The 25,673-nt window shown below is 54.5% G+C and overlaps 1 protein-coding gene across 1 annotated transcript in view; it reads left to right on the top strand.

Annotated features, from left to right (window-relative positions):
* The window catches only part of AACS (acetoacetyl-CoA synthetase), a 285,977-nt gene that overhangs the window by 156,491 nt on the left and 103,813 nt on the right, over positions 1-25,673 (top strand). The window contains exons 8-9 of the mRNA XM_069215374.1: positions 2,588-2,738; positions 24,905-24,985. Of these exons, the coding sequence (XP_069071475.1) occupies positions 2,588-2,738; positions 24,905-24,985 (232 nt within the window). The remainder of the gene's footprint in view (positions 1-2,587; positions 2,739-24,904; positions 24,986-25,673) is intronic.

Raw genomic sequence — 25,673 nt, 5'->3', positions numbered from 1 at the left:
ATGACCGCCGTGGCTGTCGGAGTGGGGAAGTGGCGGTCGATCGCGGCGGTGACCGCTGCGGTCAGAATGCCATTTTTTTTGACCGCCGGTCTGTTCGCGGTCCGACCGCCGCCTCTCCGCCGACCGCCAAGGTCAGAATGAGGGCCTTTGTGTCTTCAGATGCTCACTCAAAAGATCCAATGGGTAAATTAAACATTTAAATCCCTGCTCTGCATGATGTCATCTTAGATTCTGTTAGTTCCTTTCTGTAGACTGCAACACGCACCACCTCAAGGAGGAACTGCATGGCTATGGCTGGAGGTGACTGGATTGTTTGTTGGTCAAATTCAGGTTTTGAGCAAAATCAAAACTTAGTTGGAGTACACAAATCTCACACAGAGTTTGCAGCCCCAGCCTCCGGTAGCTCACTGTTTCAAGTACTCAAACTTTCTCAGCTCCAGAGATGGACAACAGTACAACAAATGCTCTGTATCAACAAACAAGGCAGCACAAATTCTCATTCACTTTGGTAAGAAGCACAGTTCCTTGGAGACTGGGTGATGAATCATGGGTTCTTGCTGAGAACAGAACACTTACTAGTAGTCAATATGTGGGTAAACGAGCTCAGCAGGACCGAATGACTCTCCTAAGACTAAGAGTTGAATCAACATCTGACGACCCTAATTATTCTCGACTAGGGTCATCCGCGCTAGATGCATTTGGAAAACCATCAAACAGAAAATGCCAATACTTTCCCAGGAGGTAGTGGCATTGTGAGTCATGGAGAGATGCGTTTTCAGTATCATGGCAGAAAACCACTTTTGTGCAGCTTTCCCTCGTACCAAGGATTCTCAGGAATGCCAAGGGAGAACCTTTCTGGATAATCCTTACAGCCGCAGCCCATACTCGCAAGGGGTAGTACACTGATCTCCTTCATCCTTCAGAAGCTTCTCCCACTCCTTTCAAGGTGTGTGATGATCCTCTCTCTTGTCTCTCTCTTTTTCTCTCTGTCTCTTGTGTCTTTCAAGAGAGAGAGAGAGACAGAGAGAAAGAGAGAGATATTGAGAGAGAATAGACACATCCCACACCACAATCCAGCATCCGTCATCTTATCCATATGGTTCCTGAACGCCTGCAGTTGGCACATTCAGCCAGTCCACCAGACTGAGACATCTTGGCCGATACAAGCCACTTCACCATTATAAATCATCAGGTCAAAAGGAAATATTTTTGCCTGTGGGGTCAAGATAGTGGTCTGCATCTAATCCATGTGCAGCCGCAACAAGTTTACTTTACTTTTTGCATCTTACATGGTCACGTCTCAAATACGCCTCCATTCCAGTCCACCTGGTGGGCATTTCAAGTTTCAGATGATAATTTCAATCCTGGCCTCTTCTTTCAGCAAGAATATTAAAGGAGTTTCTCCACGCGTCAGAGCTCAGACTTCTCCGTGGGAGCTAAATACTGTCCTTGTTGGTTTAAGAAAGATCCATTCAAGCCTTTACATAAAGCAGACATCAAGTTTGTTTCAAGGAAGACACCCCTGCTATTTGAACTTAAGTTCTCTAGAGGAATCCGTAAAATTCACACATTCGCCATCAGAGTCGGCTCTCTTGCGCTTCTTTAAAGGCAGTGTACATTTTGTACCATTCTAAAATTATGCGAAAGGTTTCTACTGACTGTCAACTCATTGACCAGTTGGGCTCAATATGCTATTTCAGAAACCAAAAGAGAACTGCCTTTGTTGCATGTCTGAAAATGTTTTAAGTTCTACCTTGACCTACTGAACCTTTAGACGATCAGACCAGCTCTTTGTGGCCTTCGACTGTGCATAAAGAGGGTGTGCTCTCTGGAAACAGTGATCAGCAAGGTGGATTGCTGCAGCTGTTATTATATGTCATTGCTTTCTTCATTGTCAGCCTCTTCTTACTTGTTGTTAATCTGTTTATGAGGTCAAGGTACAAAATCTTATGATACATGTGCTGGATAATTCTAGACATCTGATTCAAGCTTGTGAATCTATCGAAGATCCAATACGGGGCAAGAAGTATGTTCCTTGCCTGTAACTACAGTTCTGCAGGGTTGGTATGTCTCATAGATTCCCACGGTCCTCCCTTCTCGCCAGTCGGAATCATTGTTTCACTTCAGTGCGCTTGAGATCTGAATTATAGAAGCCTCTAGGTAGAGTGGATTTGAGAACTCGCATCTCATTAGCTGGGGCTTAAGTCTTTCCTAGTGAGGTGATTCGTTAATACTGCTTTTGCAGTACTAAAGTACTGCTAGCGTTACTGTTGTTGGAAGTTACCACTGGACATCCAGCTCGACGGCGCAGAATAATTGAAACATGTGTGAAAGATACCAATGCTGGAGAACTATTGTTCCAGGTAAGTAACATATTTATTGCCCATTCTATACCATCTCTCTTTCCGCACATATTGTTTATATGGCCCATAGCTTATCTGCTCCCTTTTTGCAGGACTGGTGTGTATCCCCTTTGTACATTCTCCTCTCCTGCACACGGCGGGTGATGAAGGGTTGGATATGTTGACGTTGTTTTGTGACACGTCCTGAGCTGGGGTTTTTAACAGCACTTCTCCCTTCTTCCCAGTGTATTTTTAGACGATTTCCTTGCGACTGGTAAAGAAGGCGAGCAGGCGCCACAGCTGGAGTTCGAGCAACTGCCGTTCCGACACCCACTGTTCATCATGTACTCGTCCGGGACCACCGGAGCTCCTAAATGTATGGTGCATTCGGCTGGGGTAGGTCTGCCCTCTCTTTGGGTGCACTTCCACTCTTGTGTTGTCCCAGCAGTGCACTGGACTGTCTTCTGACATTTTATTTTACAGCCCATGCACCCAAAGGTGTGGTAAAATGCTTTGTACGTAACCAAAATACAGTAGCATGTATCAGGACACAAAAGAGGTAATCCTAAAGGGAGCTGTCAGGAGGTTTATCTTTGTGGATTACTCTGTATGCCAAGATTTACATTTTATATTTGATTGTGAATTACCATAAGCTGTGTGTTTGTAAAATGGACTTTCACCTCTTGGGGCATCTTGGTGCTGAGTAACAGATGTTTATTGTTAACTAACTCATTAGTGCTCGTTTTATTGACCTTGGAAGGATGCAGGGCTGAGTGGACCCATCAGTATTTGAAGCAGTGACCATGAGCTCAGCCAGATTCCCGGAGTGGATGCATTCATCCATTGACCCAGCAGACACAGCCAGGCCTCCGCTTCATTTGGAAGCCAGTGGAGCTCTGTCACCACATGTGATGTGGTTGGATTGCATGTTAGATGAGGTGAGTCTTGCCACAGTGTGCAGAGGAGCTAAGAGAGTGCGTGTGAAGACTGTAAAGTGCCCCTTAGTGTGGTCCTGTCAATGTCCTGTCAGACAGTGACGATTTCATGAATCGCTGTCCTCAGGTGAAGCAGTGAGCGGATGTTTTATTTCCAGAGAGTGAAAGTGGAAGTTTGCAGAACTGGCCATAAGATTACCGTGGATAGCGAATGCGAGAGCAGGAACCAGGCGTTAACCAAAGGGTGAGGTGTTGGAGAGTAAGAATCATTGATGTTTGAGTTTGTGAATCAGTGGTGGCTTGAATTGTTTTCATTTTTCGGTCGAATGGGAAGGATCCTTCTGTGAGTTGACCACCTGGTTTGCTGACATGCAATTTGAAGATTCAAAGGTTTGGAAAACCAGGTGCCCTCAGAATGGAAACTCTAAGGGGAGATGTTTGAGATATAGTTGTGTGTCATTATACTAGTGAAAGGCATCTCCTCCACAGGTTATTACTGAATCTAGGAGTCCTACGTGCGGTTTACACAGAGTAGGGACCACATTAGGGCCCTGAAGGACACTGCAGTCCCATTCTGTACGCTCTCCAGTCTTTAACCACTGGCATCTGTCAGGAAACACCAGAACCAAGTCATAACCAAACAGTGAAAGCCCATTTGGTGCTCCAGGACACTGATTGACCTTCACTGCTCTGCCTTGCCGAAGGCGCTGTGATAATCCGGGGGGATGGAAGTGATGCATGGTGGGAAGGAGGTTTAGAGTTGGAGTAGACGTGGTGGGACCGATGCCTGGTGGGGTTTAGAGGAGTCGATTTGTTCTTGGGATGTTCTCAGCCGTGGAGGCGGGTGATGGGTCTGAAGCCTCTTCTCGGTTTCTTTGGTATTATTGGTAGCTCAGAGCTTCCTAGCTCCTCCGGTGAGAGGCCTTAACAGACCAGGTCTGGGTGGATCTGGAGAGGGTAAGTTGATGGCTTTAGATGTGAGGTCACTACGTGTTTTGAGGGATTTGCGTTTGATAAATGTGACAGTTGGATGAGTTTTGTGCAGAAGATCCTGAAGAGCATTGGTGTCATCTTTGTAAACTTTTACAGATCTTTGTGGGGGTGGGTTTGGTGACCCGCTCTCACCAGTGACCGGAGTCAATGTGGGGAGGGGCTTGTGGGTCAGACAGATTGCCGTCGAGAGAATCTTTCCGCGGCAGAGAGTCCTGCAGTGAAGAGATCCAAGTACTTCATTTGTTGAGTGAGGTGCAGGGTCTCCATCGACCCGAACACGGACAAGGAAAGTGGCCGAAGCCCTCTGGTTCCCTGAATGGGGTGAAGTGGGCCCTTCACACACGTGGTTCTCCAGTGCCACTGCACCTATTGCATCATTGATTGCTAACCCCAATATTTGTTGTGAATCCAAAGCTCTGAGCGTTGGATGCTCAGGTGAGATCCGATGACATTATCCAAGGAGCTAAAGACTTTCTCTCATCCTTCCTCCTCGGTATTGAAATCTCCTAGAAAGAAGCGGTTTTCAGGTCTATAAATTCGGGTTGAGTTGAGAAGGTAGCTCTGGTGGAGACGGTCTGAAGGCATTCGTCAGTCGCTCAAAGGTGGGGAAGATTGTGCAGGCGTTTGTTTTCCTGTGCATCAAGAGGGTGTCTCGTGGCTATGCATTGTGAGGGTGCCTTGTGACTGCATTGTGAGGGTGACTGCATTGTGTGGGTGCCTCGTGGCTGTGCATTGTGAGGGTGCCTTGTGACTGCATTGTGAGGGAGCCTCGTGACTGTGCAGGAGCTGAGGTAGGGGCAGTATCAGATACAAGCAGCAGGAGGGGGTAGTAACGAGAGGGGAGGCAGGAGCTGAGGTCGGGCAGTATCAGATACAAGCAGCAGGGGGGGTAGTAACGAGAGGGGAGGCAGGAGCCGAGGTAGGGGCAGTATAATATACAAGCAGCAGGAGGGAGTAGTAACGAGAGGGGAGGCAGGAGCTGAGGTAGGGGCAGTATCAGATACAAGCAGCAGGGGGGGGTAGTAACGAGAGGGGAGGCAGGAGCCGAGGTAGGGGCATTATCAGATACAAGCAGCAGGAGGGAGCAGGAAGAGGGGTAGAAGCAGGGAGGTGTACTAGGAGGGGTAGCAGCAGGAGGGAGCAGGAACATGGAGCAGGAAGAGGGGTAGAAGCAGGGAGGTGTACTAAGAGGGGTAGCAGCAGGAGGGAGTAGAAAGAGAGGTAGAGGCAGGGAGGTGTACTAGCAGGGGTAGCAGCAAGAGGGAGTAGGAAGGGAGGTAGAGGCAGGGAGGTGTAGTAGGAGGGGTAGCAGCAGGAGGGAGCAGGAAGAGGGGTAGAAGCAGGGAGGTGTCCTAGGAGGGGTAGCAGCAGGAGGGAGCAGGAAGATGGGTACAGGCAAGGAGGTGTACTAGGAGGGGTAGCAGCAGGAGGGAGTAGGAAGAGGGGTAGATGTAGGGAGGTGTACTAGAAGGGGTAGCAGCAGGAGGGAGCAGGAGGAGGGGTAGAGGCAGGGAGGTTTACTAGGAGGGGTAGCAGCAGGAGGGAGTAGGAAGAGAGGTAGCGGCAGGGAGGTGTACTAGGAGGGGTAGCAGCAGGATGGAGTAGGAAGAGAGGTAGAGGCAGGGAGGTGTCCTAGGAGGGGTAGCAGCAGCAGGGAGCAGGAAGAGGGGTCGAAGCAGGGAGGTGTCCTAGGAGGGGTAGCAGCAGCAGGGAGCAGGAATAGGGGTAGAGGCAGGGAGGTGTACTAGGAGGGGTAGCAGCAGGAGGGAGCAGGAAGAGGGGTAGAGGTAGGGAGGTGTACTAGGAGGGGTAGCAGCTGGTGGGAGCAGGAAGAGGGGTTGAAGCAGGGAGGTGTACTAGGAGGGGTAGCAGCAGGAGGGAGCAGGAAGAGGGGTAGAGGCAGGGAGGTGTACTTGGACGGGTAGCAGCAGCAGGGAGCAGGAAGAGGGGTAGTGGCAGGGAGGTGTACCAGGAGGGGTAGCAGCAGGAGGGAGCAGGAAGAGGGGTAGAGGCAGGGAGGTGTACTAGGAGGGGTAGCAGCAGGAGGTAGTAGGAAGAGGGGTAGAGGCAGGGAGGTGTACTAGGGGGGTAGCAGCAGGAGTGAGCAGGAAGAGGGGTAGAGGCAGGGAGGTGTACTAGCAGGAGTAGCAGCAGGAGGGAGCAGGAAGAGGGGTAGAGGCAGGGAGGTTTACTAGCAGGGGTAGCAGCAGGAGGGAGTAGGAAGAGAGGTAGAGGCAGGGAGGTGTCCTAGGAGGGGTAGCAGCAGGAGGGAGCAGGAAGAGTGGTCGAAGCAGGGAGGTGTCCTAGGAGGGGTTGCAGCAGCAGGGAGCAGGAAGAGGGGTAGAGGCAGGGAGATGTACTAGGAGGGGTAGCAGCAGGTGGGAGCAGGAGGAGGGGTCGATGGAGGGAGGTGTACGAGGAGGGGTAGCAGCAGGAGGGAGCATGAATAGGGATAGAGGCAGGGAGGTGTATTAGGAGTGGTAGCAGCAGGAGGGAGCAGGAAGAGGGTTAGAGGCATGGAGGTGTACTAGGAGGGATAGCAGCAGGAGGGAGCAGGAAGAGGGGTACAGGCAGGGAGGTGTCCTAGGAGGGGTAGCAGCAGGAGGGAGCAGGAACATGGAATAGGAAGAGGGGTAGAGGCAGGGAGGTGTACTAGGTGGGGTAGCAGCAGGAGGGAGCAGGAAGAGGGGTACAGGCAGGTAGGTGTCCTAGGAGGGGTAGCAGCAGGAGGGAGCAGGAAGATGGGTAGAGGCAAGGAGGTGTACTAGGAGGGGTAGCAGCAGGAGGGAGTAGGAAGAGGGGTAGATGTAGGGAGGTGTACTAGAAGGGGTAGCAGCAGGAGGAGGGGTAGAGGCAGGGAGGTTTACTAGGAGGGGTAGCAGCAAGAGGGAGTAGGAAGAGAGGTAGCGGCAGGGAGGTGTACTAGGAGAGGTAGCAGCAGGATGGAGTAGGAAGAGAGGTAGAGGCAGGGAGGTGTCCTAGGAGGGGTAGCAGCAGGAGGAAGCAGGAAGAGGGGTCGAAGCAGGGAGGTGTCCTAGGAGGGGTAGCAGCAGCAGGGAGCAGGAAGAGGGGTAGAGGCACGGAGGTGTACTTGGACGGGTAGCAGCAGCAGGGAGCAGGAAGAGGGGTAGTGGCAGGGAGGTGTACCAGGAGGGGTAGCAGCAGGAGGGAGCAGGAAGAGGGGTAGAGGCAGGGAGGTGTACTAGGAGGGGTAGCAGCAGGAGGTAGTAGGAAGAGGGGTAGAGGCAGGGAGGTGTACTGGGGGTAGCAGCAGGAGTGAGCAGGAAGAGGGGTAGATGCTGGGAGGTGTAGTAGGAGGGGTAGCAGCAGGAGGGAGTAGGAATAGGGATAAGGCAGGGAGGTGTACTAGGAGTGGTAGCAGCAGGAGGGAGCAGGAAGAGGGTTAGAGGCATGGAGGTGTACTAGGAGGGGTAGCAGCAGGAGGTAGTAGGAAGAGGGGTAGAGGCAGGGAGGTGTCCTAGGAGGGGTAGCAGCAGCAGGGAGCAGGAAGAGGGGTAGAGGCAGGGAGGTGTACTAGGAGGGGTAGCAGCAGGAGGGAGTAGGAAGAGAGGTAGAGGCAGGGAGGTGTCCTAGGAGGGGTAGCAGCAGGAGGGAGCAGGAAGAGTGGTCGAAGCAGGGAGGTGTCCTAGGAGGGGTTGCAGCAGCAGGGAGCAGGAAGAGGGGTAGAGGCAGGGAGATGTACTAGGAGGGGTAGCAGCAGGTGGGAGCAGGAGGAGGGGTCGATGGAGGGAGGTGTACGAGGAGGGGTAGCAGCAGGAGGGAGCATGAATAGGGATAGAAGCAGGGAGGTGTATTAGGAGTGGTAACAGCAGGAGGGAGCAGGAAGAGGGTTAGAGGCATGGAGGTGTACTAGGAGGGGTAGCAGCAGGAGGGAGCAGGAAGAGGGGTACAGGCAGGGAGGTGTCCTAGGAGGGGTAGCAGCAGGAGGGAGCAGGAAGAGAGGTAGAGGCAGGGATGTGTCCTAGGAGGGGTAGCAGCAGGAGGGAGCAGGAACATGGAATAGGAAGAGGGGTAGAGGCAGGGAGGTGTACTAGGAGGGGTAGCAGCAGGAGGGAGCAGGAAGAGGGGTAGAGGCAGGGAGGTGTACTAGGGGGGGTAGCAGCAGGAGTGAGCAGGAAGAGGGGTAGAGGCAGGGAGGTGTACTAGGAGGAGTAGCAGCAGGAGGGAGCAGGAAGAGGGGTAGAGGCAGGGAGGTTTACTAGCAGGGGTAGCAGCAGGAGGGAGTAGGAAGAGAGGTAGAGGCAGGGAGGTGTCCTAGGAGGGGTAGCAGCAGGAGGGAGCAGGAACAGTGGTCGAAGCAGGGAGGTGTCCTAGGAGGGGTTGCAGCAGCAGGGAGCAGGAAGAGGGGTAGAGGCAGGGAGATGTACTAGGAGGGGTAGCAGCAGGTGGGAGCAGGAGGAGGGGTCGATGGAGGGAGGTGTACGAGGAGGGGTAGCAGCAGGAGGGAGCATGAATAGGGATAGAGGCAGGGAGGTGTATTAGGAGTGGTAGCAGCAGGAGGGAGCAGGAAGAGGGTTAGAGGCATGGAGGTGTACTAGGAGGGATAGCAGCAGGAGGGAGCAGGAAGAGGGGTACAGGCAGGGAGGTGTCCTAGGAGGGGTAGCAGCAGGAGGGAGCAGGAACATGGAATAGGAAGAGGGGTAGAGGCAGGGAGGTGTACTAGGTGGGGTAGCAGCAGGAGGGAGCAGGAAGAGGGGTACAGGCAGGGAGGTGTCCTAGGAGGGGTAGCAGCAGGAGGGAGCAGGAAGATGGGTAGAGGCAAGGAGGTGTACTAGGAGGGGTAGCAGCAGGAGGGAGTAGGAAGAGGGGTAGATGTAGGGAGGTGTACTAGAAGGGGTAGCAGCAGGAGGAGGGGTAGAGGCAGGGAGGTTTACTAGGAGGGGTAGCAGCAAGAGGGAGTAGGAAGAGAGGTAGCGGCAGGGAGGTGTACTAGGAGAGGTAGCAGCAGGATGGAGTAGGAAGAGAGGTAGAGGCAGGGAGGTGTCTTAGGAGGGGTAGCAGCAGGAGGAAGCAGGAAGAGGGGTCGAAGCAGGGAGGTGTCCTAGGAGGGGTAGCAGCAGCAGGGAGCAGGAAGAGGGGTAGAGGCAGGGAGGTGTACTAGGAGGGGTAGCAGCAGGAGGGAGCAGGAAGAGGGGTAGAGGTAGGGAGGTGTACTAGGAGGGGTAGCAGCAGGTGGGAGCAGGAAGAGGGGTTTGAAGCAGGGAGGTGTACTAGGAGAGGTAGCAGCAGGAGGGAGCAGGAAGAGGGGTAGAGGCAGGGAGGTGTACTTGGACGGGTAGCAGCAGGAGGGAGCAGGAAGAGGGGTAGAGGCAGGGAGGTGTACTAGGAGGGGTAGCAGCAGGAGGTAGTAGGAAGAGGGGTAGAGGCAGGGAGGTGTACTGGGGGTAGCAGCAGGAGTGAGCAGGAAGAGGGGTAGATGCTGGGAGGTGTAGTAGGAGGGGTAGCAGCAGGAGGGAGTAGGAATAGGGATAGAGGCAGGGAGGTGTACTAGGAGTGGTAGCAGCAGGAGGGAGCAGGAAGAGGGTTAGAGGCATGGAGGTGTACTAGGAGGGGTAGCAGCAGGAGGTAGTAGGAAGAGGGGTAGAGGCAGGGAGGTGTACTAGGAGGGGTAGCAGCAGGAGTGAGCAGGAAGAGGGGTAGAGGCAGGGAGGTGTACTAGGAGGAGTAGCAGCAGGAGGGAGCAGGAAGAGGGGTAGAGGCAGGGAGGTTTACTAGCAGGGGTAGCAGCAGGAGGGAGTAGGAAGAGAGGTAGAGGCAGGGAGGTGTCCTAGGAGGGTTAGCAGCAGGAGGGAGCAGGAAGAGTGGTCGAAGCACGGAGGTGTCCTAGGAGGGGTTGCAGCAGCAGGGAGCAGGAAGAGGGGTAGAGGCAGGGAGATGTACTAGGAGGGGTAGCAGCAGGTGGGAGCAGGAGGAGGGGTCGATGGAGGGAGGTGTACGAGGAGGGGTAGCAGCAGGAGGGAGCATGAATAGGGATAGAAGCAGGGAGGTGTATTAGGAGAGGTAACAGCAGGAGGGAGCAGGAAGAGGGTTAGAGGCATGGAGGTGTACTAGGAGGGGTAGCAGCAGGAGGGAGCAGGAAGAGGGGTACAGGCAGGGAGGTGTCCTAGGAGGGGTAGCAGCAGGAGGGAGCAGGAAGAGAGGTAGAGGCAGGGATGTGTCCTAGGAGGGGTAGCAGCAGGAGGGAGCAGGAACATGGAATAGGAAGAGGGGTAGAGGCAGGGAGGTGTACTAGGAGGGGTAGCAGCAGGGGGGAGCAGGAAGAGCGGTCGAAGCAGGGAGGTGTCCTAGGAGGGGTTGCAGCAGTAGGGAGCAGGAAGATGGGTAGAGGCAGGGAGGTATACTAGGAGGGGTAGCAGCAGGAGGGAGCAGGAATAGGGATAGAGGCAGGGAGGTGTACTAGGAGGGGTAGCAGCAGGTGGGAGCAGGAAGAGGGGTAGAGGCAGGGAGGCGTAGTAGGAGGGGTAGCAGCAGGAGGGAGTAGGAAAATGGTAGAGGCATGGAGGTGTACTAGGAGGGATAGCAGCAGGAGGGAGCAGGAAGAGGGGTACAGGCAGGGAGGTGTCCTAGGAGGGGTAGCAGCAGGAGGGAGCAGGAACATGGAATAGGAAGAGGGGTAGAGGCAGGGAGGTGTACTAGGTGGGGTAGCAGCAGGAGGGAGCAGGAAGAGGGGTAGAGGCAGGGCGGGGCACTAGGAGGGGTAGCAGCAGGAGGGAGCAGGAAGAGGGGTAGAAGCAGGGAGGTGTCCTAGGAGGGGTAGCAGCAGGAGGGAGCAGGAAGATGGGTAGAGGCAAGGAGGTGTACTAGGAGGGGTAGCAGCAGGAGGGATTAGAAGAAGGGTAGATGTAGGGGGGTGTACTAGGAGGGGTAGAAGCAGGAGGGAGCAGGAAGAGGGGTAGAGGCAGGGATGTTTACTAGGAGGGGTAGCAGCAGGAGGGAGCAGGAAGAGAGGTAGAGGCAGGGAGGTGTCCTGGGAGGGGTAGCAGCAGCAGGGAGCAGGAAGAGGGGTAGAGGCAGGGAGGTGTACTAGGAGGGGTAGCAGCAGGAAGAGGGGTAGAGGTAGGGAGGTGTACTAGGAGGGGCGGGAGCAGGAAGAGGGGTTGAAGCAGGGAGGTGTACTAGGAGGGGTAGCAGCAGGAGGGAACAGGAAGAGGGGTAGAGGCAGGGAGGTGTACTAGGAGGGGTAGCAGCAGGAGGGAGCAGGAAGAGGGGTAGAGGCATGGAGGTGTACTAGGAGGGGTAGCAGCAGGAGGGAGCAGGAAGAGGGGTACAGGCAGGGAGGCGTAGTAGGAGGGGTAGCAGCAGGAGGGAGTAGGAAAATGGTAGAGGCAGGGAGGTGTAGTGGCAGGGGTAGCAGCAGGATGGGTAGAAGGAGGATGGGAGTGGTGAGGTAGCAGCTACTCTACTTAGGAGGAAAAGCAGGAGTGGGGGTCAGGAGTACCAGGATGGGGTGTATCAGGGAGAGGGGTATAAGGAGTGGGTGGCACGAAAAGAAGCAGTATAATAGTCAGTGCTTAATTTGTAAATAAAAGCGTGCCGGTGCCCAAAGCCCTTCTCTTAAACACGCGGCTACTGCAAATAAATGTGTGGGCAGAGAATACTGAGGCAGTGTAATCCTGAAGCCATCTCGGCCTCTTCAATCCATTTACAGCCACTCCCTGCCCCTCATCTCACTCCTACAGCTTACTAATTTCTCCCTTTGTGACGCTTTTTCGTTTTTCTCTTCCTCCGTCTTTCCCAAATGTGTCTTTTGCTCACAGCAAATGCTTGAAGCAGAAAAATAAGCGCCAGCCCTAAAAAATAAGTGGCGGTTCCCTGCACCGGAAACAACAAGCACTGATTATAGCTGTTGCAGGAGGATAGGGCAGCTGCAGCAGGAGAGGGGTAGCAAGGCGATAGGCAGCTGCAGGAGCGGTAGCAGGAGGATTGGGTGGCTGCAGTAGGAGGGGTAGCAGGAGGATAAGGAAGCTGCAGGAGGATAGGGCAGCTGCAGGAGAGGTAGCAGGACAGGGAAGCTGCAGAAGGGATAGGAGGATAGGGCACCTGCAGGAAGGGTAGCAAGAGGATAGGGTAGCTGAGGGAGGGGTACGAGGAGGACAGGGAGGCTGCACCAGGAGAGGGGTAGCTGCAGGAGGGATAGCAGGAGAATAGGGCAGCTGCAGGAAGGGTTTCAGGAGGATAGGGCAGCTACAGGAGGGATAACAGAAGGATAGGGCAGAGGCAGGAGGGGTAGCCGGAGAACAGGACACCTGCAGGAGGGATAGCAGGGGGATAGGGCAGCGGCAGGAGGGGTAGCAGGAGGATAGGGTAGCTGCAGGAGGATAGGCTAGCTGCAGGAGGGGTAGAAGGAGGACAGGACACCTGCAGGAGGGATAGCAGGAGGATAGGGCAGCGGCAGGAGGGGTAGCAGGAGGATAGGGTAGCTGCAGGAGAGGTAGCAGGATAGGGTAGCTGCAGGAGGGATAGTAGGAGGATAGGACAGCTGCAGGAGGGTTCTTAGGAGGATAGGGCAGCTGCAGGAGAGGTAGCGGGAGGATAGGGTAGCTGAGAGAGGGGTAGCTGCAGGAGGGGTAGCAGGAGGATTGGGTAGCTGAGGGAGGGGTAGGAGGAGGACAGGGCAGCTGCACCAGGAGATGGGTAGCTGCAGGAGGGGTAGCAGGAGGACAGGGGAGCTGCAGGAGGTATAGCAGGAGGACAGGACAGCTGCAGGAGGGGTAGCAGGAGGATAGGGTAACTGAGGGAGGGGTATGGAGAGGACAGGGCAGCTGCACCAGGAGAGGGGTAGCTGCAGGAGGGGTAGCAGGAGGATAGGGAGCTGCAGCAGGTGAAGTAAACAGGGAGGTTGGAAGGAGCCTGCAGCTCCTAGAAGCCCTCCAGTTCTTCGGCTTACTTTCTCTTTTCCCATCAGTTCCTCAGTCCTGGCAGCCTTGCTGTGTGAGGCACTCTGGGTCTCTGGAAGAAAGAAGACTCTGTACAACTTGCTTCCGTGTAATTGAGTGAAATTTCCGGAAAAGTGCACACATTTATACAAATTACAAATTTAGGGCGAGATGTGTGAAATACTTATTTTGCATTCCCTAAATAGCGACTCCTTTGAAATCGCTATTTAGGAAATGCAAAATGGTCTGTGCAAAAACTGAGATTCCCTAATACCGACTCCTACAATGTAGGAGTCGCTATTAGGAATTCGCTATTTAGGTAATACCAAACTATTTGTTCCTATGGGCCTGATAGGTACGAATGGTTTAGCGGTTCCTAATTGGAAATCTCAAATTAGGAGAGCCTAAGGCCCCACCCCGAAAAAAATGTGGTGCACATGTAAAGCTCACACATGCCCCAGGGACATTTGAGCGCTTTATTGCACTTTAAAAAAAGCATTTTTAATTTTTTATTTTTTTTTCACATGGTTACCATCGACTTGAAGTCAATAGTAATTGCATTTCCTAAATGCTCATTTTCCATTTAGGAAATGCTTTGTACATATGCCAAGAAATCGCAAATAGGAAATCACTCACAGCTCACCAGCACAGCCGCACCAGCACATACTCTCCAGCACAGCCGCACCAACACAGCCTCAGCAGCACATACTCACCAGCACAGCCGCACCAGCACAACCTCACCAGCACTGCCTCACCAGCACATACTCACCAGCACATACTCACCAGCACAGCCTCACCAGCACATACTCACCAGCACAGCCGCACCAGCACATACTCACCAGCACTGCCTCACCAGCACAACCGCACCAGCACAGCCTCACCAGCACATACTCACCAGCACAGCCGCACCAGCACATACTCTCCAGCACAGCCGCACCAGCACATACTCACCAGCACAACCGCGCCAGCACAGCCTCACCAGCACATACTCACCAGCACAGCCTCACCAGCACAACCGCACCAGCACAGCCTCACCAGCACAACCGCACCAGCACAGCCTCACCAGCACAACCGCACCAGCACAGCCTCACCAGCACAGCCTCACCAGCACATACTCTCCAGCACAGCCGCACCAGCACATACTCTCCAGCACAGCCGCACCAGCACATACTCACCAGCACTGCCGCACCAGCACAGCCTCACCAGCACAGCCTCACCAGCACAGCCTCACCAGCACAGCCTCACCAGCACATACTCACCAGCACTGCCGCACCAGCACATACTCACCAGCACATACTCACCAGCACATACTCACCAGCACATACTCACCAGCACAGCCTCACCAGCACATACTCACCAGCACAGCCTCAGCAGCACATACTCACCAGCACATACCAGCACAGCCTCACCAGCACAGCCTCACCAGCACAGCCGCACCAGCAAATACTCACCAGCACATACTCACCAGCACAGCCGCACCAGCACATACTCACCAGCACAGCCTCACCAGCACATACTCACCACCGCCGCACCAGCACATACTCACCAGCACAGCCTCACCAGCACAGCCTCACCAGCACATACTCACCAGCACAGCCTCACCAGCACAGCCTCACCAGCACATACTCACCAGCACTGCCGCACCAGCACTGCCGCACCAGCACTGCCGCACCAGCACATACTCACCAGCACAGCCTCACCAGCACAGCCTCACCAGCACAGCCTCACCAGCACATACTCTCCAGCACAGCCGCACCAGCATATTCTCACCAGCACAGCCGCACCAGCACATACTCACCAGCACAGCCGCACCAGCACATACTCTCCAGCACATACTCTCCAGCACAGCCGCACCAGCACATACTCACCAGCACATACTCACCAGCACAGCCTCACCAGCACATACTCACCAGCACAGCCTCACCAGCACAACCGCACCAGCACAGCCTCACCAGCACAGCCTCACCAGCACATACTCACCAGCACAGCCGCACCAGCACATACTCTCCAGCACAGCCGCACCAGCACATACTCACCAGCACATACTCACCAGCACAGCCTCACCAGCACTGCCTCACCAGCACAGCCTCACCAGCACAGCCTCACCAGCACAGCCTCAGCAGCACATACTCACCAGCACAGCCGCACCAGCACAGCCGCACCAGCACATACTCACCAGCACAGCCGCACCAGCACATACTCTCCAGCACAGCCGCACCAGCACATACTCTCCAGCACAGCCGCACCAGCACATACTCACCAGCACAGCCTCACCAGCACAGCCTCACCAGCACATACTCACCAGCACAGCCTCACCAGCACAACCGCACCAGCACAGCCTCACCAGCACAGCCTCACCAGCACAGCCTCACCAGCACATACTCACCAGCACAGCCGCACCAGCACATACTCACCAGCACAGCCGCACCAGCACATACTCACCAGCACTGCCGCACCAGCACTGCCGCACCAGCACTGCCGCACCAGCACAGCCTCACCAGCACATACTCACCAGCACAGCCTCACCAGCACAGCCTCACCAGCACAGCCTCACCAGCACATACTCTCCAGCACAGCCGCACCAGCACAGCCGCACCAGCACTGCCTCAGCAGCACATACTCACCAGCACAGCCTCACCAGCACAGCCTCACCAGCACATACTCACCAGCACAGCCTCACCAGCACAGCCTCACCAGCACAGCCTCACCAGCACATACTCACCAGCACAGCCGCACCAGCACATACTCTCCAGCACATACTCACCAGCACAGCCGCACCAGCACATACTCTCCAGCACAGCCGCACCAACACAGCCTCAGCAGCACATACTCACCAGCACTGCCTCAGCAGCACATACTCACCAGCACAGCCTCACCAGCACATACTCACCAGCACATACTCACCAGCACAGCCGCACCAGCCCAGCCGCACCAGCACAGCCGCACCAGCACAGCCACACCAGCACAACCGCACCAGCACATACTCACCAGCACAGCCTCACCAGCACAGCCGCACCAGCACATACTCACCAGCACATACTCACCAGCACTGCCTCAGCAGCACAGCCGCACCAGCACAGCCGCACCAGCACAGCCGCACCAGCACATACTCACCAGCACATACTCACCAGCACTGCCTCAGCAGCACATACTCACCAGCACTGCCTCAGCAGCACATACTCACCAGCACATACTCACCAGCACTGCCTCAGCAGCACATACTCACCAGCACAGCCTCACGCTGCATGCAGACATATAACCTAGTAATGAGCCTAAGCGGGGACTCCATTTGATACAGAAACTCCAGCGCCCACATGCCGCTGGCATTGCAGGAAAGCAAGGGTAGCACGGATCCTAAGGAAGACTAGTCAGTGCAGCGCAGTATCGAGTGCACCACCAAGTGCGCCCTCAAGGAGATACATCTCCCATCCGGAAACCAGGATCCCAGGGTGGTCAAACTGACCTCGCGGAGGAACTCACAGATTTGAACATCCTCCGACAATCGTATATCGCCCACGTCCAGCACCGGTATTGAGGGGGCAAAGGTCTTGCCCTCGGCCGTGCGTCGCAACAGCGCCATCCAAGCTCTCGCCGTGCACGTCACTGTGTCAACCTCTCGCGGCCTGGACCTGGGCAGCTCAACCAGCACCCTTGGTAGTCTATCTGGCCACACAGCCTCACTTTCAGGTGCCAAGTGAGGTAAGTATCGGATAGGGTGTATCCAAAAATGTGCAAAGCGGGCCTGGGCACAATGGTAGTATAGTGTCAAGTCCTGGGCCGTCAGCCCGCCACGCTCAAATGGAAGTATCAATTTTTCCCAGGATATTCTGGGGCACCGGCCAGCCCAGGCCAAGGTTATAAGTGCGGATCGAAGCCGTTTCAGAAAACTAGCAGTTAGAAACAGGGGTATGTTGATAAAAAGATACAAATACTTGGGCAGTACAACCATTTTCGCTATCGCAATGCGACCCGTTAGCGAGAGCGGCAGAGAGCGCCACCTCTCTTTCTTCTCTTCCAACCACGTAATGGCCTTGCCATAATTAGCCAACCAGAGCGTGTCTATGTGTCTGCTCAGCCATATAGCCAGATAGCGCACTGGTCCCTCAGTCGAACAGAGGGGATAACTAGAGGGGAACTGCACCATAGCCGCAGAGAGGGGAATCACCACCAATTTAGACCAGTTGATGGTGACCCCAGATATCTGTCCAAATCCAACTATCTCATCCAGCAAGACATCTAGGTGCAATTGCGGATCCTGAACATACAGAGTGACATCATCCGCGTACATTGATATCAGCACCGGGCACTGCCAGAAGGCCAAGCCCCTGTGATTATGATGCTGATGCAAGCGTCTCCATCGCTACAGCAAAAAGTAACAGAAAGAGTGGGCATCCTTGGCCAGTACCTCTAGCAATTGGAAAGGGGTCAGAAATGGTACCATTAGCTCTCAGCCGCACAGTCGGCTGCGAGTATAGCAGGCGAATCAGCAGAATAAATCTTGAACTCAGACCCACCCGAGCCAGTAAAGCAAACATATATTGCCATGCCAGAGTGTCGAAGGCCTTAGTGGCATCCAGGAACACAGCTGCCGCTCAGTCTTCAGGATCAATCATTCGAGATATCGCAAAATATGTCCGGAGGTTATATAGGGTGGAGCGGCCCGGCACAAAACCTGACTGGTCCGGCAGCACCAGAGTAGGAAGCAGGGGCTGCAGGCATGCTGCAATGAGTTTGGCCAGGATCTTATTGTCAATATTTATTAACGAGAGAGGCCTATAGGAATTGCAAGAGCACGGGTCCTTCCCAGGTTTTAAAATGGTCACAATGAGTGCCTCACACAGCGAGGATGGAAGGATCCCAGTCTCAAGAGCCTCTGTGTACACCTCCAGGAGGTGAGGAGCTAATATATCCGCATACTCCTTATAAAAGGTTTTCGTGAGTCGGTCCAGCCAGGGTGCTTTATCCCCAGGTAGACTGACTATTTCGCCTAAACTACATCATTTACCGAAAAGGGGTTATCTAAATATTGTCTGTGCGCACTTTCAAACCACAAAAGGCTAATATCTGCAAAATCGTTAGAGGCTGTTGTCCAGCTCGGCCCAGGGGGTTCAGCATATAGATTCGAGTAGAAGTCAGTGATGATACTCTTGATATCACCAGTACCAGTGAGTCGCCCGCCAGACTAGTCAGTCAGCTCTACAATATAGTTGCTTGCCCACGGCTTGCGGAGCATTGCGGCGAGTGTGCGGCCAGCTCTGTCACCTTCTCCATATCTCCTCGCCGTAGCGTTTTTCCCTAGAAAGCAAACCTCGCGGAGGGCAGCCTCCTCAAACTGTGACATCTTCCCCCTCAAGGCCACCAACAGGTCTGTCGACCAGTCCGAGACCAAGCGTCTTTCAAGAACAGCAATCTGGGCTTCTAACTCCACTGGCTCCCGCCGTAGTGCCTTCAACACACCGTGCTGTTTAGAGGGGCAAATCCTGCGGATCACTACCTTGAAGGCCTCCCACACGGAACTGGCAGAGACCACCAATCTCCAGTTCTCCGCAAAGTAGTGCACAATTGCGTTACGGACCTCATCTCTGAATACTTGGTCTTTCAGCGCACCAGGAGGAAGCCTCCACGTAAAAGTGCAACCTGGGCCACCCGGAACAGCCAGTTCAGCATGACCAGCGAATAATCCAACAGGGTGCGGGCCTTATGCTCAATGGACCACACCCAAAGCACCACATCTCTGGTACCGAGCCAGCGGTCTATACGGGACCCACTACCATACACATAATTGACGCAAGTGCCTTCCTATCAGTGCCATGTTTTTCTCTCCATAAGTCCACCACGACCCCATCCGCCATCACCTGGGACAGGGCCTGGGCAGCTGCTACATGCTGTGGTCTGGCCTGGCTGTCGCTATCCGCCTTAAAGTCCAGTACCACGTTGAAATTGCCCCCCCCACCCCAAGGGCCCAGGACCCAGTGAGTCAATTAATCTCCCCACTTCTCCAAAGAATTCAAGGTCATCAGTATTTGGGCCATACAGTGATACCAATCTGCACGGCCTGTCAAGCAGTATTCCCCGCAAAATGACTTAGCGACCATTCGGATCTGCCAGTACCTTCTTAGTGTGCCACTACAGCCCCCTCCGAATCAAAATCACCATGCCTCGCAAGTAGCGCGAGTACATCACAGCGTGCTATTCGCCAGTCCACCCATCCTTCAAGCGATGTTTGGTGGCCTCCACCAGATGGGTCTCCTGAAGCATGCAAATGTCTACCGCATGACGCTGAACATACGCTGATATCAACTGCATCTTGCGCCCTTCATTCATCCCACGGACATTCCAGGTGAGGCAGCGCACAGGCGTCGCTCTATCTTGCTCCATAGCGTCTTTACGTTCAACCATACAGCTCCTCTTGACATCACAGAAGAGGCGTCCACGGCATGCAGGGAAGTGGATAGGTGCAGAAGGAAAGAAAGAGAGGAGTAAACCTGACACAGAGCAGTCCAAACCCCACCCACGGTGACCCCCAAAACGGGTCCGTGCTATAAGCCCACCCATCCCCATATGCAGATCCCACAACATGATAGCTAACATTTTAAGTGGACTCATCCAGCGGGGTGTCAACGAAGCTGACCAAAACTCATCCCAGATGGGATGGTGGTGCAGGGGGACCAACGATGAAGGGGATTATTGCAGAACAGCCCACCACATTAGACAAATCAGCCGCAACGTCGCAGGCCGTGCGGCTCCAAGCTGGGCCACATGAGTCTTAAGTAGAAGAATCTATTTAGTCATTATCACTTAGAGGGCCTCCATCATTGTAGGAAGTTGGCTCCAGGTGTGACAGTTCCTGCAGGGGGAGGTGAGAAGCACCTCCACCCAGTACAGGCTTTGTTCCTGGCCACAGAGTGACAAAGGCACTCTCCCCATGTGGCCAGCAACATGTCTGGTGTGTGGCAGGCTGGCAGGGACTGGTCAGCCTACACTAGAAGTCGGGTATGTTTTCAGGGGGCAGCTCTAAGATGCCCTCTGGGTGTATTTTACAATAAATTGTATACTGGCATCAGTGTGCATTTATTGTGCTGAGAAGTTTGATACCAAACTTCCCAGTTTTCAGTGTAGCCATTATGGAACTGTGGAGTTTGTGTTTGACAAACTCCCAGACCATATACTCTTATGGCTACCCTGCACTTACAATATCTAAGGTTTTGCTTAGACACTGTAGGGGCATAGTGCTCATGCAAATATACCCTCACCTGTGGTATAGTGCACCCTGCCTTAGGGCTGTAAGGCCTGCTAGAGGGGTGACTTACCTATGCCACAGGCAGTGTGAGGTTGGCATGGCACTCTGAGGGGAGTGCCATGTTGATTTAGTCATTTTCTCCCCACCAGCACACATAAGCTGTGAAGCAGTGTGCATGTGCTGAGTGTGGGGTCCCTAGGGTGGCATAAAACATGCTGCAGCCCTTAGAGACCTTCCCTGGCATCAGGACCCTTGGTACCAGGGGTACCAGTTACAAGGGACTTCCCTGAGTGCCAGGGTTGTGCTTAAGGTCTAAAAACTTAGCCTTCACAGATGATGCAAGTGGCTCCTCCACAGGCGGCAAGTCGTCCACCATCCGGCTGTTCGAGCCGCTCTTCTTTTTCCCACTCTCAAAAGTTAACTTTGCTTCTGGTCAGCCTTCCCCATTCTCCCCTCAACCAGCTAGGCTGGCGGCACGCACACGCATGTGTATCTCCCCAGCAGGAGTCTGGCCAGCGGTGTGGCCACCTGAAGACAGAAGTCCCACGTGAGAGCCACACCCCGGTCAGCCGCCCACCTCATAACAAGGCAGGAGGGGGGTGAGGGGGATCAAGGAGCAAGACCAGGCCCGCAGAGAGTGTTACGCAACCGGTCACAGTCTCGGAAGCCAGCCAGAGTGGCCCGAACACAGCAGTTCTGTCAAGCACAGAGCCATGCAGTAAAAGTGTTATCGCCAGCAGTCCACGCAGCACAGCAAGAGTAGAGTCCCAGGAGAAGTGTGAAAAGCTGTACCAAGATGAGGAGGTTGCACACCAGGCGATCTGCACCGTCTAGGGTTCCACTGGGGTCTCCGCGACCTGAGGGCCTCAGCAGCCCGATCAGGCAGTCAGCAGTTCCGTAGAGCGCAGAATAAGGCTTCCAGTCAAAGAGCCTGGGCAGACCCGTGCCCCCTTGGGGGCCCGCAGCCTGATTTTAGCCGCCGATTGGGCCCCGCTGTATTGAATGGGCGACAAGTCTGTTTGTTAGGCCGGTGGTCCCTGCCAATATCCTGGGCTCCCAGACACCGGGATCAATCTAGGCCACGGCAAGTGGGGCCGTCAGCAGCGGAGGGGGGCCCCCAAGCTCCAGCAACCACAGGTGCCCATGCAGTAGCTTGTGGCGATATAGCCGCCGAGAGGGCCCCGCGGGGACAGGCAGTACAGCAGTCGCCCTGCAGGTCGCGAGAGCAGCCCCCGGCCTGAGGACTCCGAGCGCTGGGGCAGGATGGAGCAAGCACTATTATAGAAGATGCTCCCCACGGCGCCCGATTCGGCGGCCCCAAGCTGCGATGACAGCAGAAGCGGCCAAGTCCCATGCGACTGCCCAGGCCCCACGTCCAGGTGGGGCCAGGTCCGTCAGCAAGCCGCGCAGCGCGTGCCCCGCACCAGCCCTCACCCAGTAGACACCTCAGGACCCTTGAAGCCGGCACAGAGGGAAAGTAGGGGCCAGGTGCAGCAAAACTAGGATAAATGCAGCATTTAGATCCCCTGCCGAGCAGAGCCCCACGGTGTGGCAGCCATTTTGCTGATTGTCCAGGCCACGCCCCCCTCACCAGTACATACTCACAGGACATACTCACCGGTATATACGCACCAGTACATACTCACCAGTACATACCAGCACACATACACGATACTCACCAGCACATACTCTCCAGCACATACGCACATACTCACCAGCACAAACCCACAGCACAGGTTCACCAGCACATACCAGCACAGCCTCACCAGCACAAACTCACAGCACAGCCTCCGTTAGTAACTGCAGATGTGGCGTAGAGGGTGTGTGATGTTTCAAACATGGGGTTTGGAATAGGGAACTGAAGACCGAAGATGTGAGTATTTAGAGGCATTCATTTGTTGGTTCTGTGGTCTGCTATTACTACTTTGGGTAGGTGTAAGTCAGGCAGGAGTGCTGGGGTGTCACATAACCCTTAGCATTTGCTCAGTGCAGACAGTAAAAGTGGCTACCAAGGAGCCATGGCCACGGCTTGTTTATTGCATTTAACACTTGAGCCTTTCTTTGGCGAGCTCGCTACGCAGTCATGCCATGGGCTAAGCTCGCTACGCAGTCATGCCATGGGCTAAGTTCGCTACCCAGTCATGACAAGGGCTAAGCTCGCTATGCAGTCATGCCATGGGTAAGCTCGCTATGCAGTCATGCCATGGGTAAGCTCGCTACGCACTCATGCCATGGGTAAGCTCGCTACGCACTCATGCGTGGGCTAAGCTCACTACGCACTCATGCCATGGGTCAGCTCACTACGCAGTCATGCCATGGGCTAACAAGTCCTGCCCTAAGTCACCTTGCCTGCTTGATTGCGAAGGAGAGCCTCCCCACTGTTCTCAGCAGCTGTGACATTGTGAGGAGCACAGTCCGGGTATTACGGTGACTATTTAGGGAACATTTCTAAACTTACGAAGAAACGTTGTGTTAGCATATGCAGGTTGTACGAAAGGTGCAATCTCAATAAAAAATTAAAAAACACACAAAACTGTAATTTGACCTGAAGGGCAGATGAATTCCAGCTTAATGAATGTAAACAAGAAGGCAATACCATTAAATAAATATATATCTCCCAGCTAGGGCTCCCCCAATTTTCTAGGATGAAATGGAGAAACTTAGTAATGCTAATAATTAGCACAACATTCTTGTCCTGGAGATTCCTATCTGCCCATTGACCTTGTTTTAGAGGCCAGCAGCATTCTGCAACACAGCTATAAATACTGTTTTACGTGATCCATGGAGGTTATGTCAGGAATGATACCGGCTGGCTTTAGAAGGTGGGCCACTGTCTCCTAGAGGGTTGAGCTGCTACCTCCTGAAAGGTTGAGCTGCTACCTCCTGAAAGGTTGAGCGTCTGCCTCTGGAGGGTTGAGCGTCTGCCTCTGGAGGTTTGAGCGTCTGCCTCTGGAGGGTTCAGCGTCTGCCTCTGGAGGTTTGAGCGTCTGCCTCAGGAGGTTTGAGCGTCTGCCTCTGGAGGGTTGACTACCTCAGGAGGGTTGAGCGGCTGCCTCTGGAGGGTAAGCCACTGCTTCCTGTAGGGTGGGCCGCTGACCCGTTGAGGGTGGGCTATTGACTCCTGGAGGGTGGATCGCTGCCTCCTGGAGGATGGACGGCCGCCTCAGGAGTTCCAGCCACACGGTGCTGGAGGGTGAGACGTTGCCTCAGGAGGGTGAGCGGCTGTATACTGTAGGTCAAGCCGCTGCCTCAGGAGGGTTGAGCCATTTCCTGAGAAAAGTTGAGTCGTTGCATCAGGACGGTGAGCCGCTGCGTCCTGGAGGGTTAGCTGCTGGCTCTGGAGGGTTGAGCGTCTGCCTCTGGAGGGTTGAGCGTCTGCCTCTGGAGGGTTGAGCGTCTGCCTCTGGAGGGTTGAGCGTCTGCCTCTGGAGGTTTGAGCGTCTGCCTCTGGAGGGTTGAGCGTCTGCCTCTGGAGGGTTGAGCGTCTGCCTCTGGAGGGTTGAGCGTCTGCCTCTGGAGGGTTGAGCGTCTGCCTCTGGAGGGTTGATCGTCTGCCTCTGGAGGGTTGAGCGTCTGCCTCTGGAGGGTTGATCGGCTGCCTCTGGAGGGTTGATCGGCTGCCTCTGGAGGGTTGATCGGCTGCCTCTGGAGGGTTGATCGGCTGCCTCTGCAGGGTTGAGCGGCTGCCTCTGGAGGGTTGAGCGGCTGCCTCTGGAGGGTTGAGCGGCTGCCTCTGGAGGGTTGAGCGGCTGCCTCTGGAGGGTTGAGCGGCTGCCTCTGGAGGGTTGAGCGGCTGCCTCTGGAGGGTTGATCGTCTGCCTCTGGAGGGTTGAGCGTCTGCCTCTGGAGGGTTGAGCGTCTGCCTCTGGAGGGTTGAGCGTCTGCCTCTGGAGGGTTGAGCGTCTGCCTCTGGAGGGTTGATCGGCTGCCTCTGGAGGGTTGATCGGCTGCCTCTGGAGGGTTGATCGGCTGCCTCTGGAGGGTTGAGCGGCTGCCTCTGGAGGGTTGAGCGGCTGCCTCTGGAGGGTTGAGCGGCTGCCTCTGGAGGGTTGAGCGGCTGCCTCTGGAGGGTTGAGCGGCTGCCTCTGGAGGGTTGAGCGGCTGCCTCTGGAGGGTTGAGCGGCTGCCTCTGGAGGGTTGAGCGGCTGCCTCAGGAGGGTTGATCGGCTGCGTCTGGAGGGTTGAGCCATTTCCTGAGGAGAGTCGAGTCATTGCCTCAGGAGGGTGAGCCGCTGCGTCCTGGAGGGTTAGCTGCTGCCTCAGGAGTGGTGAGAGGCTGTGGGTGAGCCGCTGCCTAAGCAGACAGGCACACACATGTATAATAGGAATTCCGGGACTTTGGTTAAACCAGAAACTTTACATGCCCACGCACATGCTAAATACCTTTTCCTTCGTTTGCTCATTTTCATTTAGAAAGTTTGTGATGCTTGCCTTTTGTTCAGTTTTCAGTTTTGGTGACTTGATAGATTGACAACCAGGTGTCTTTCTCTCTTTCAGGGAACTCTGATCCAGCACCTGAAGGAGCACATTCTACACGGAAACATGAGCAGCAGCGACATTATCATGTACTACACAACGGCAAGTGTTGGAAGACTGAGGATGTTTACGTGGTGTGACATGATCTGTGCATTCGGGACATTGTTCAGTGCGGAGCGTCTCACTGGCAGTGTGGTTTGTGGAGTGAGGATGTGGTGAATGTATCTCAAAGGGCTCTTGGGTATTGTACATATGTATGTGGTGTTTCTATAGTGACGACCTAGCTGAGAGCAGTGTAGCGCTTTATAGGGTGAAAGGCATTGATAGAATCCGCAAGTGATTAGAGGGGCAGCAGGGATCTAACAGTAGAAACAGGCTTTTACTTGGTCGTGATGTGGTGCTCTTTACAGAGGTGTCTTTTAGGATCTTTCCTAAGTTGGAGCTGGATGGGGAAGGTCCTTATGGAGATGAGTGTTCTCCTGGATCTTTAGTGCTTAGATGATGGAGGTCTGGTGCTTTGTGTAGGAAGCTGTCTCAGTATATACTGTAGCAAAGTGCGGTGTAGGGTGCACAGAGTCCAGGGGTTCCCCAAGAGGCTTTACAGAGGCCAAAGTAGATAATACTGATGCTCTCGTTTGTGGTAGTGTGGTCGAGCAGTAGGCGTATTAGAGGGTGGTGCAAAGCATTTGTTGTACACACACAGTCGAGAAATGAGGTACACACTCAATGACTAACTCCAGGCTAATGTTTTTATATATAAAAAATATACTTTGTTACTTTATTTCTAGAA

This window comes from Pleurodeles waltl, chromosome 11 (assembly GCF_031143425.1).
Source record: "Pleurodeles waltl isolate 20211129_DDA chromosome 11, aPleWal1.hap1.20221129, whole genome shotgun sequence".
Classification (NCBI taxonomy): Eukaryota; Metazoa; Chordata; class Amphibia; order Caudata; family Salamandridae; genus Pleurodeles; species Pleurodeles waltl.
The sequence above is the reverse complement of the archived record's forward strand: the minus strand, read 5'-3'. Positions and strand labels throughout refer to the sequence as shown.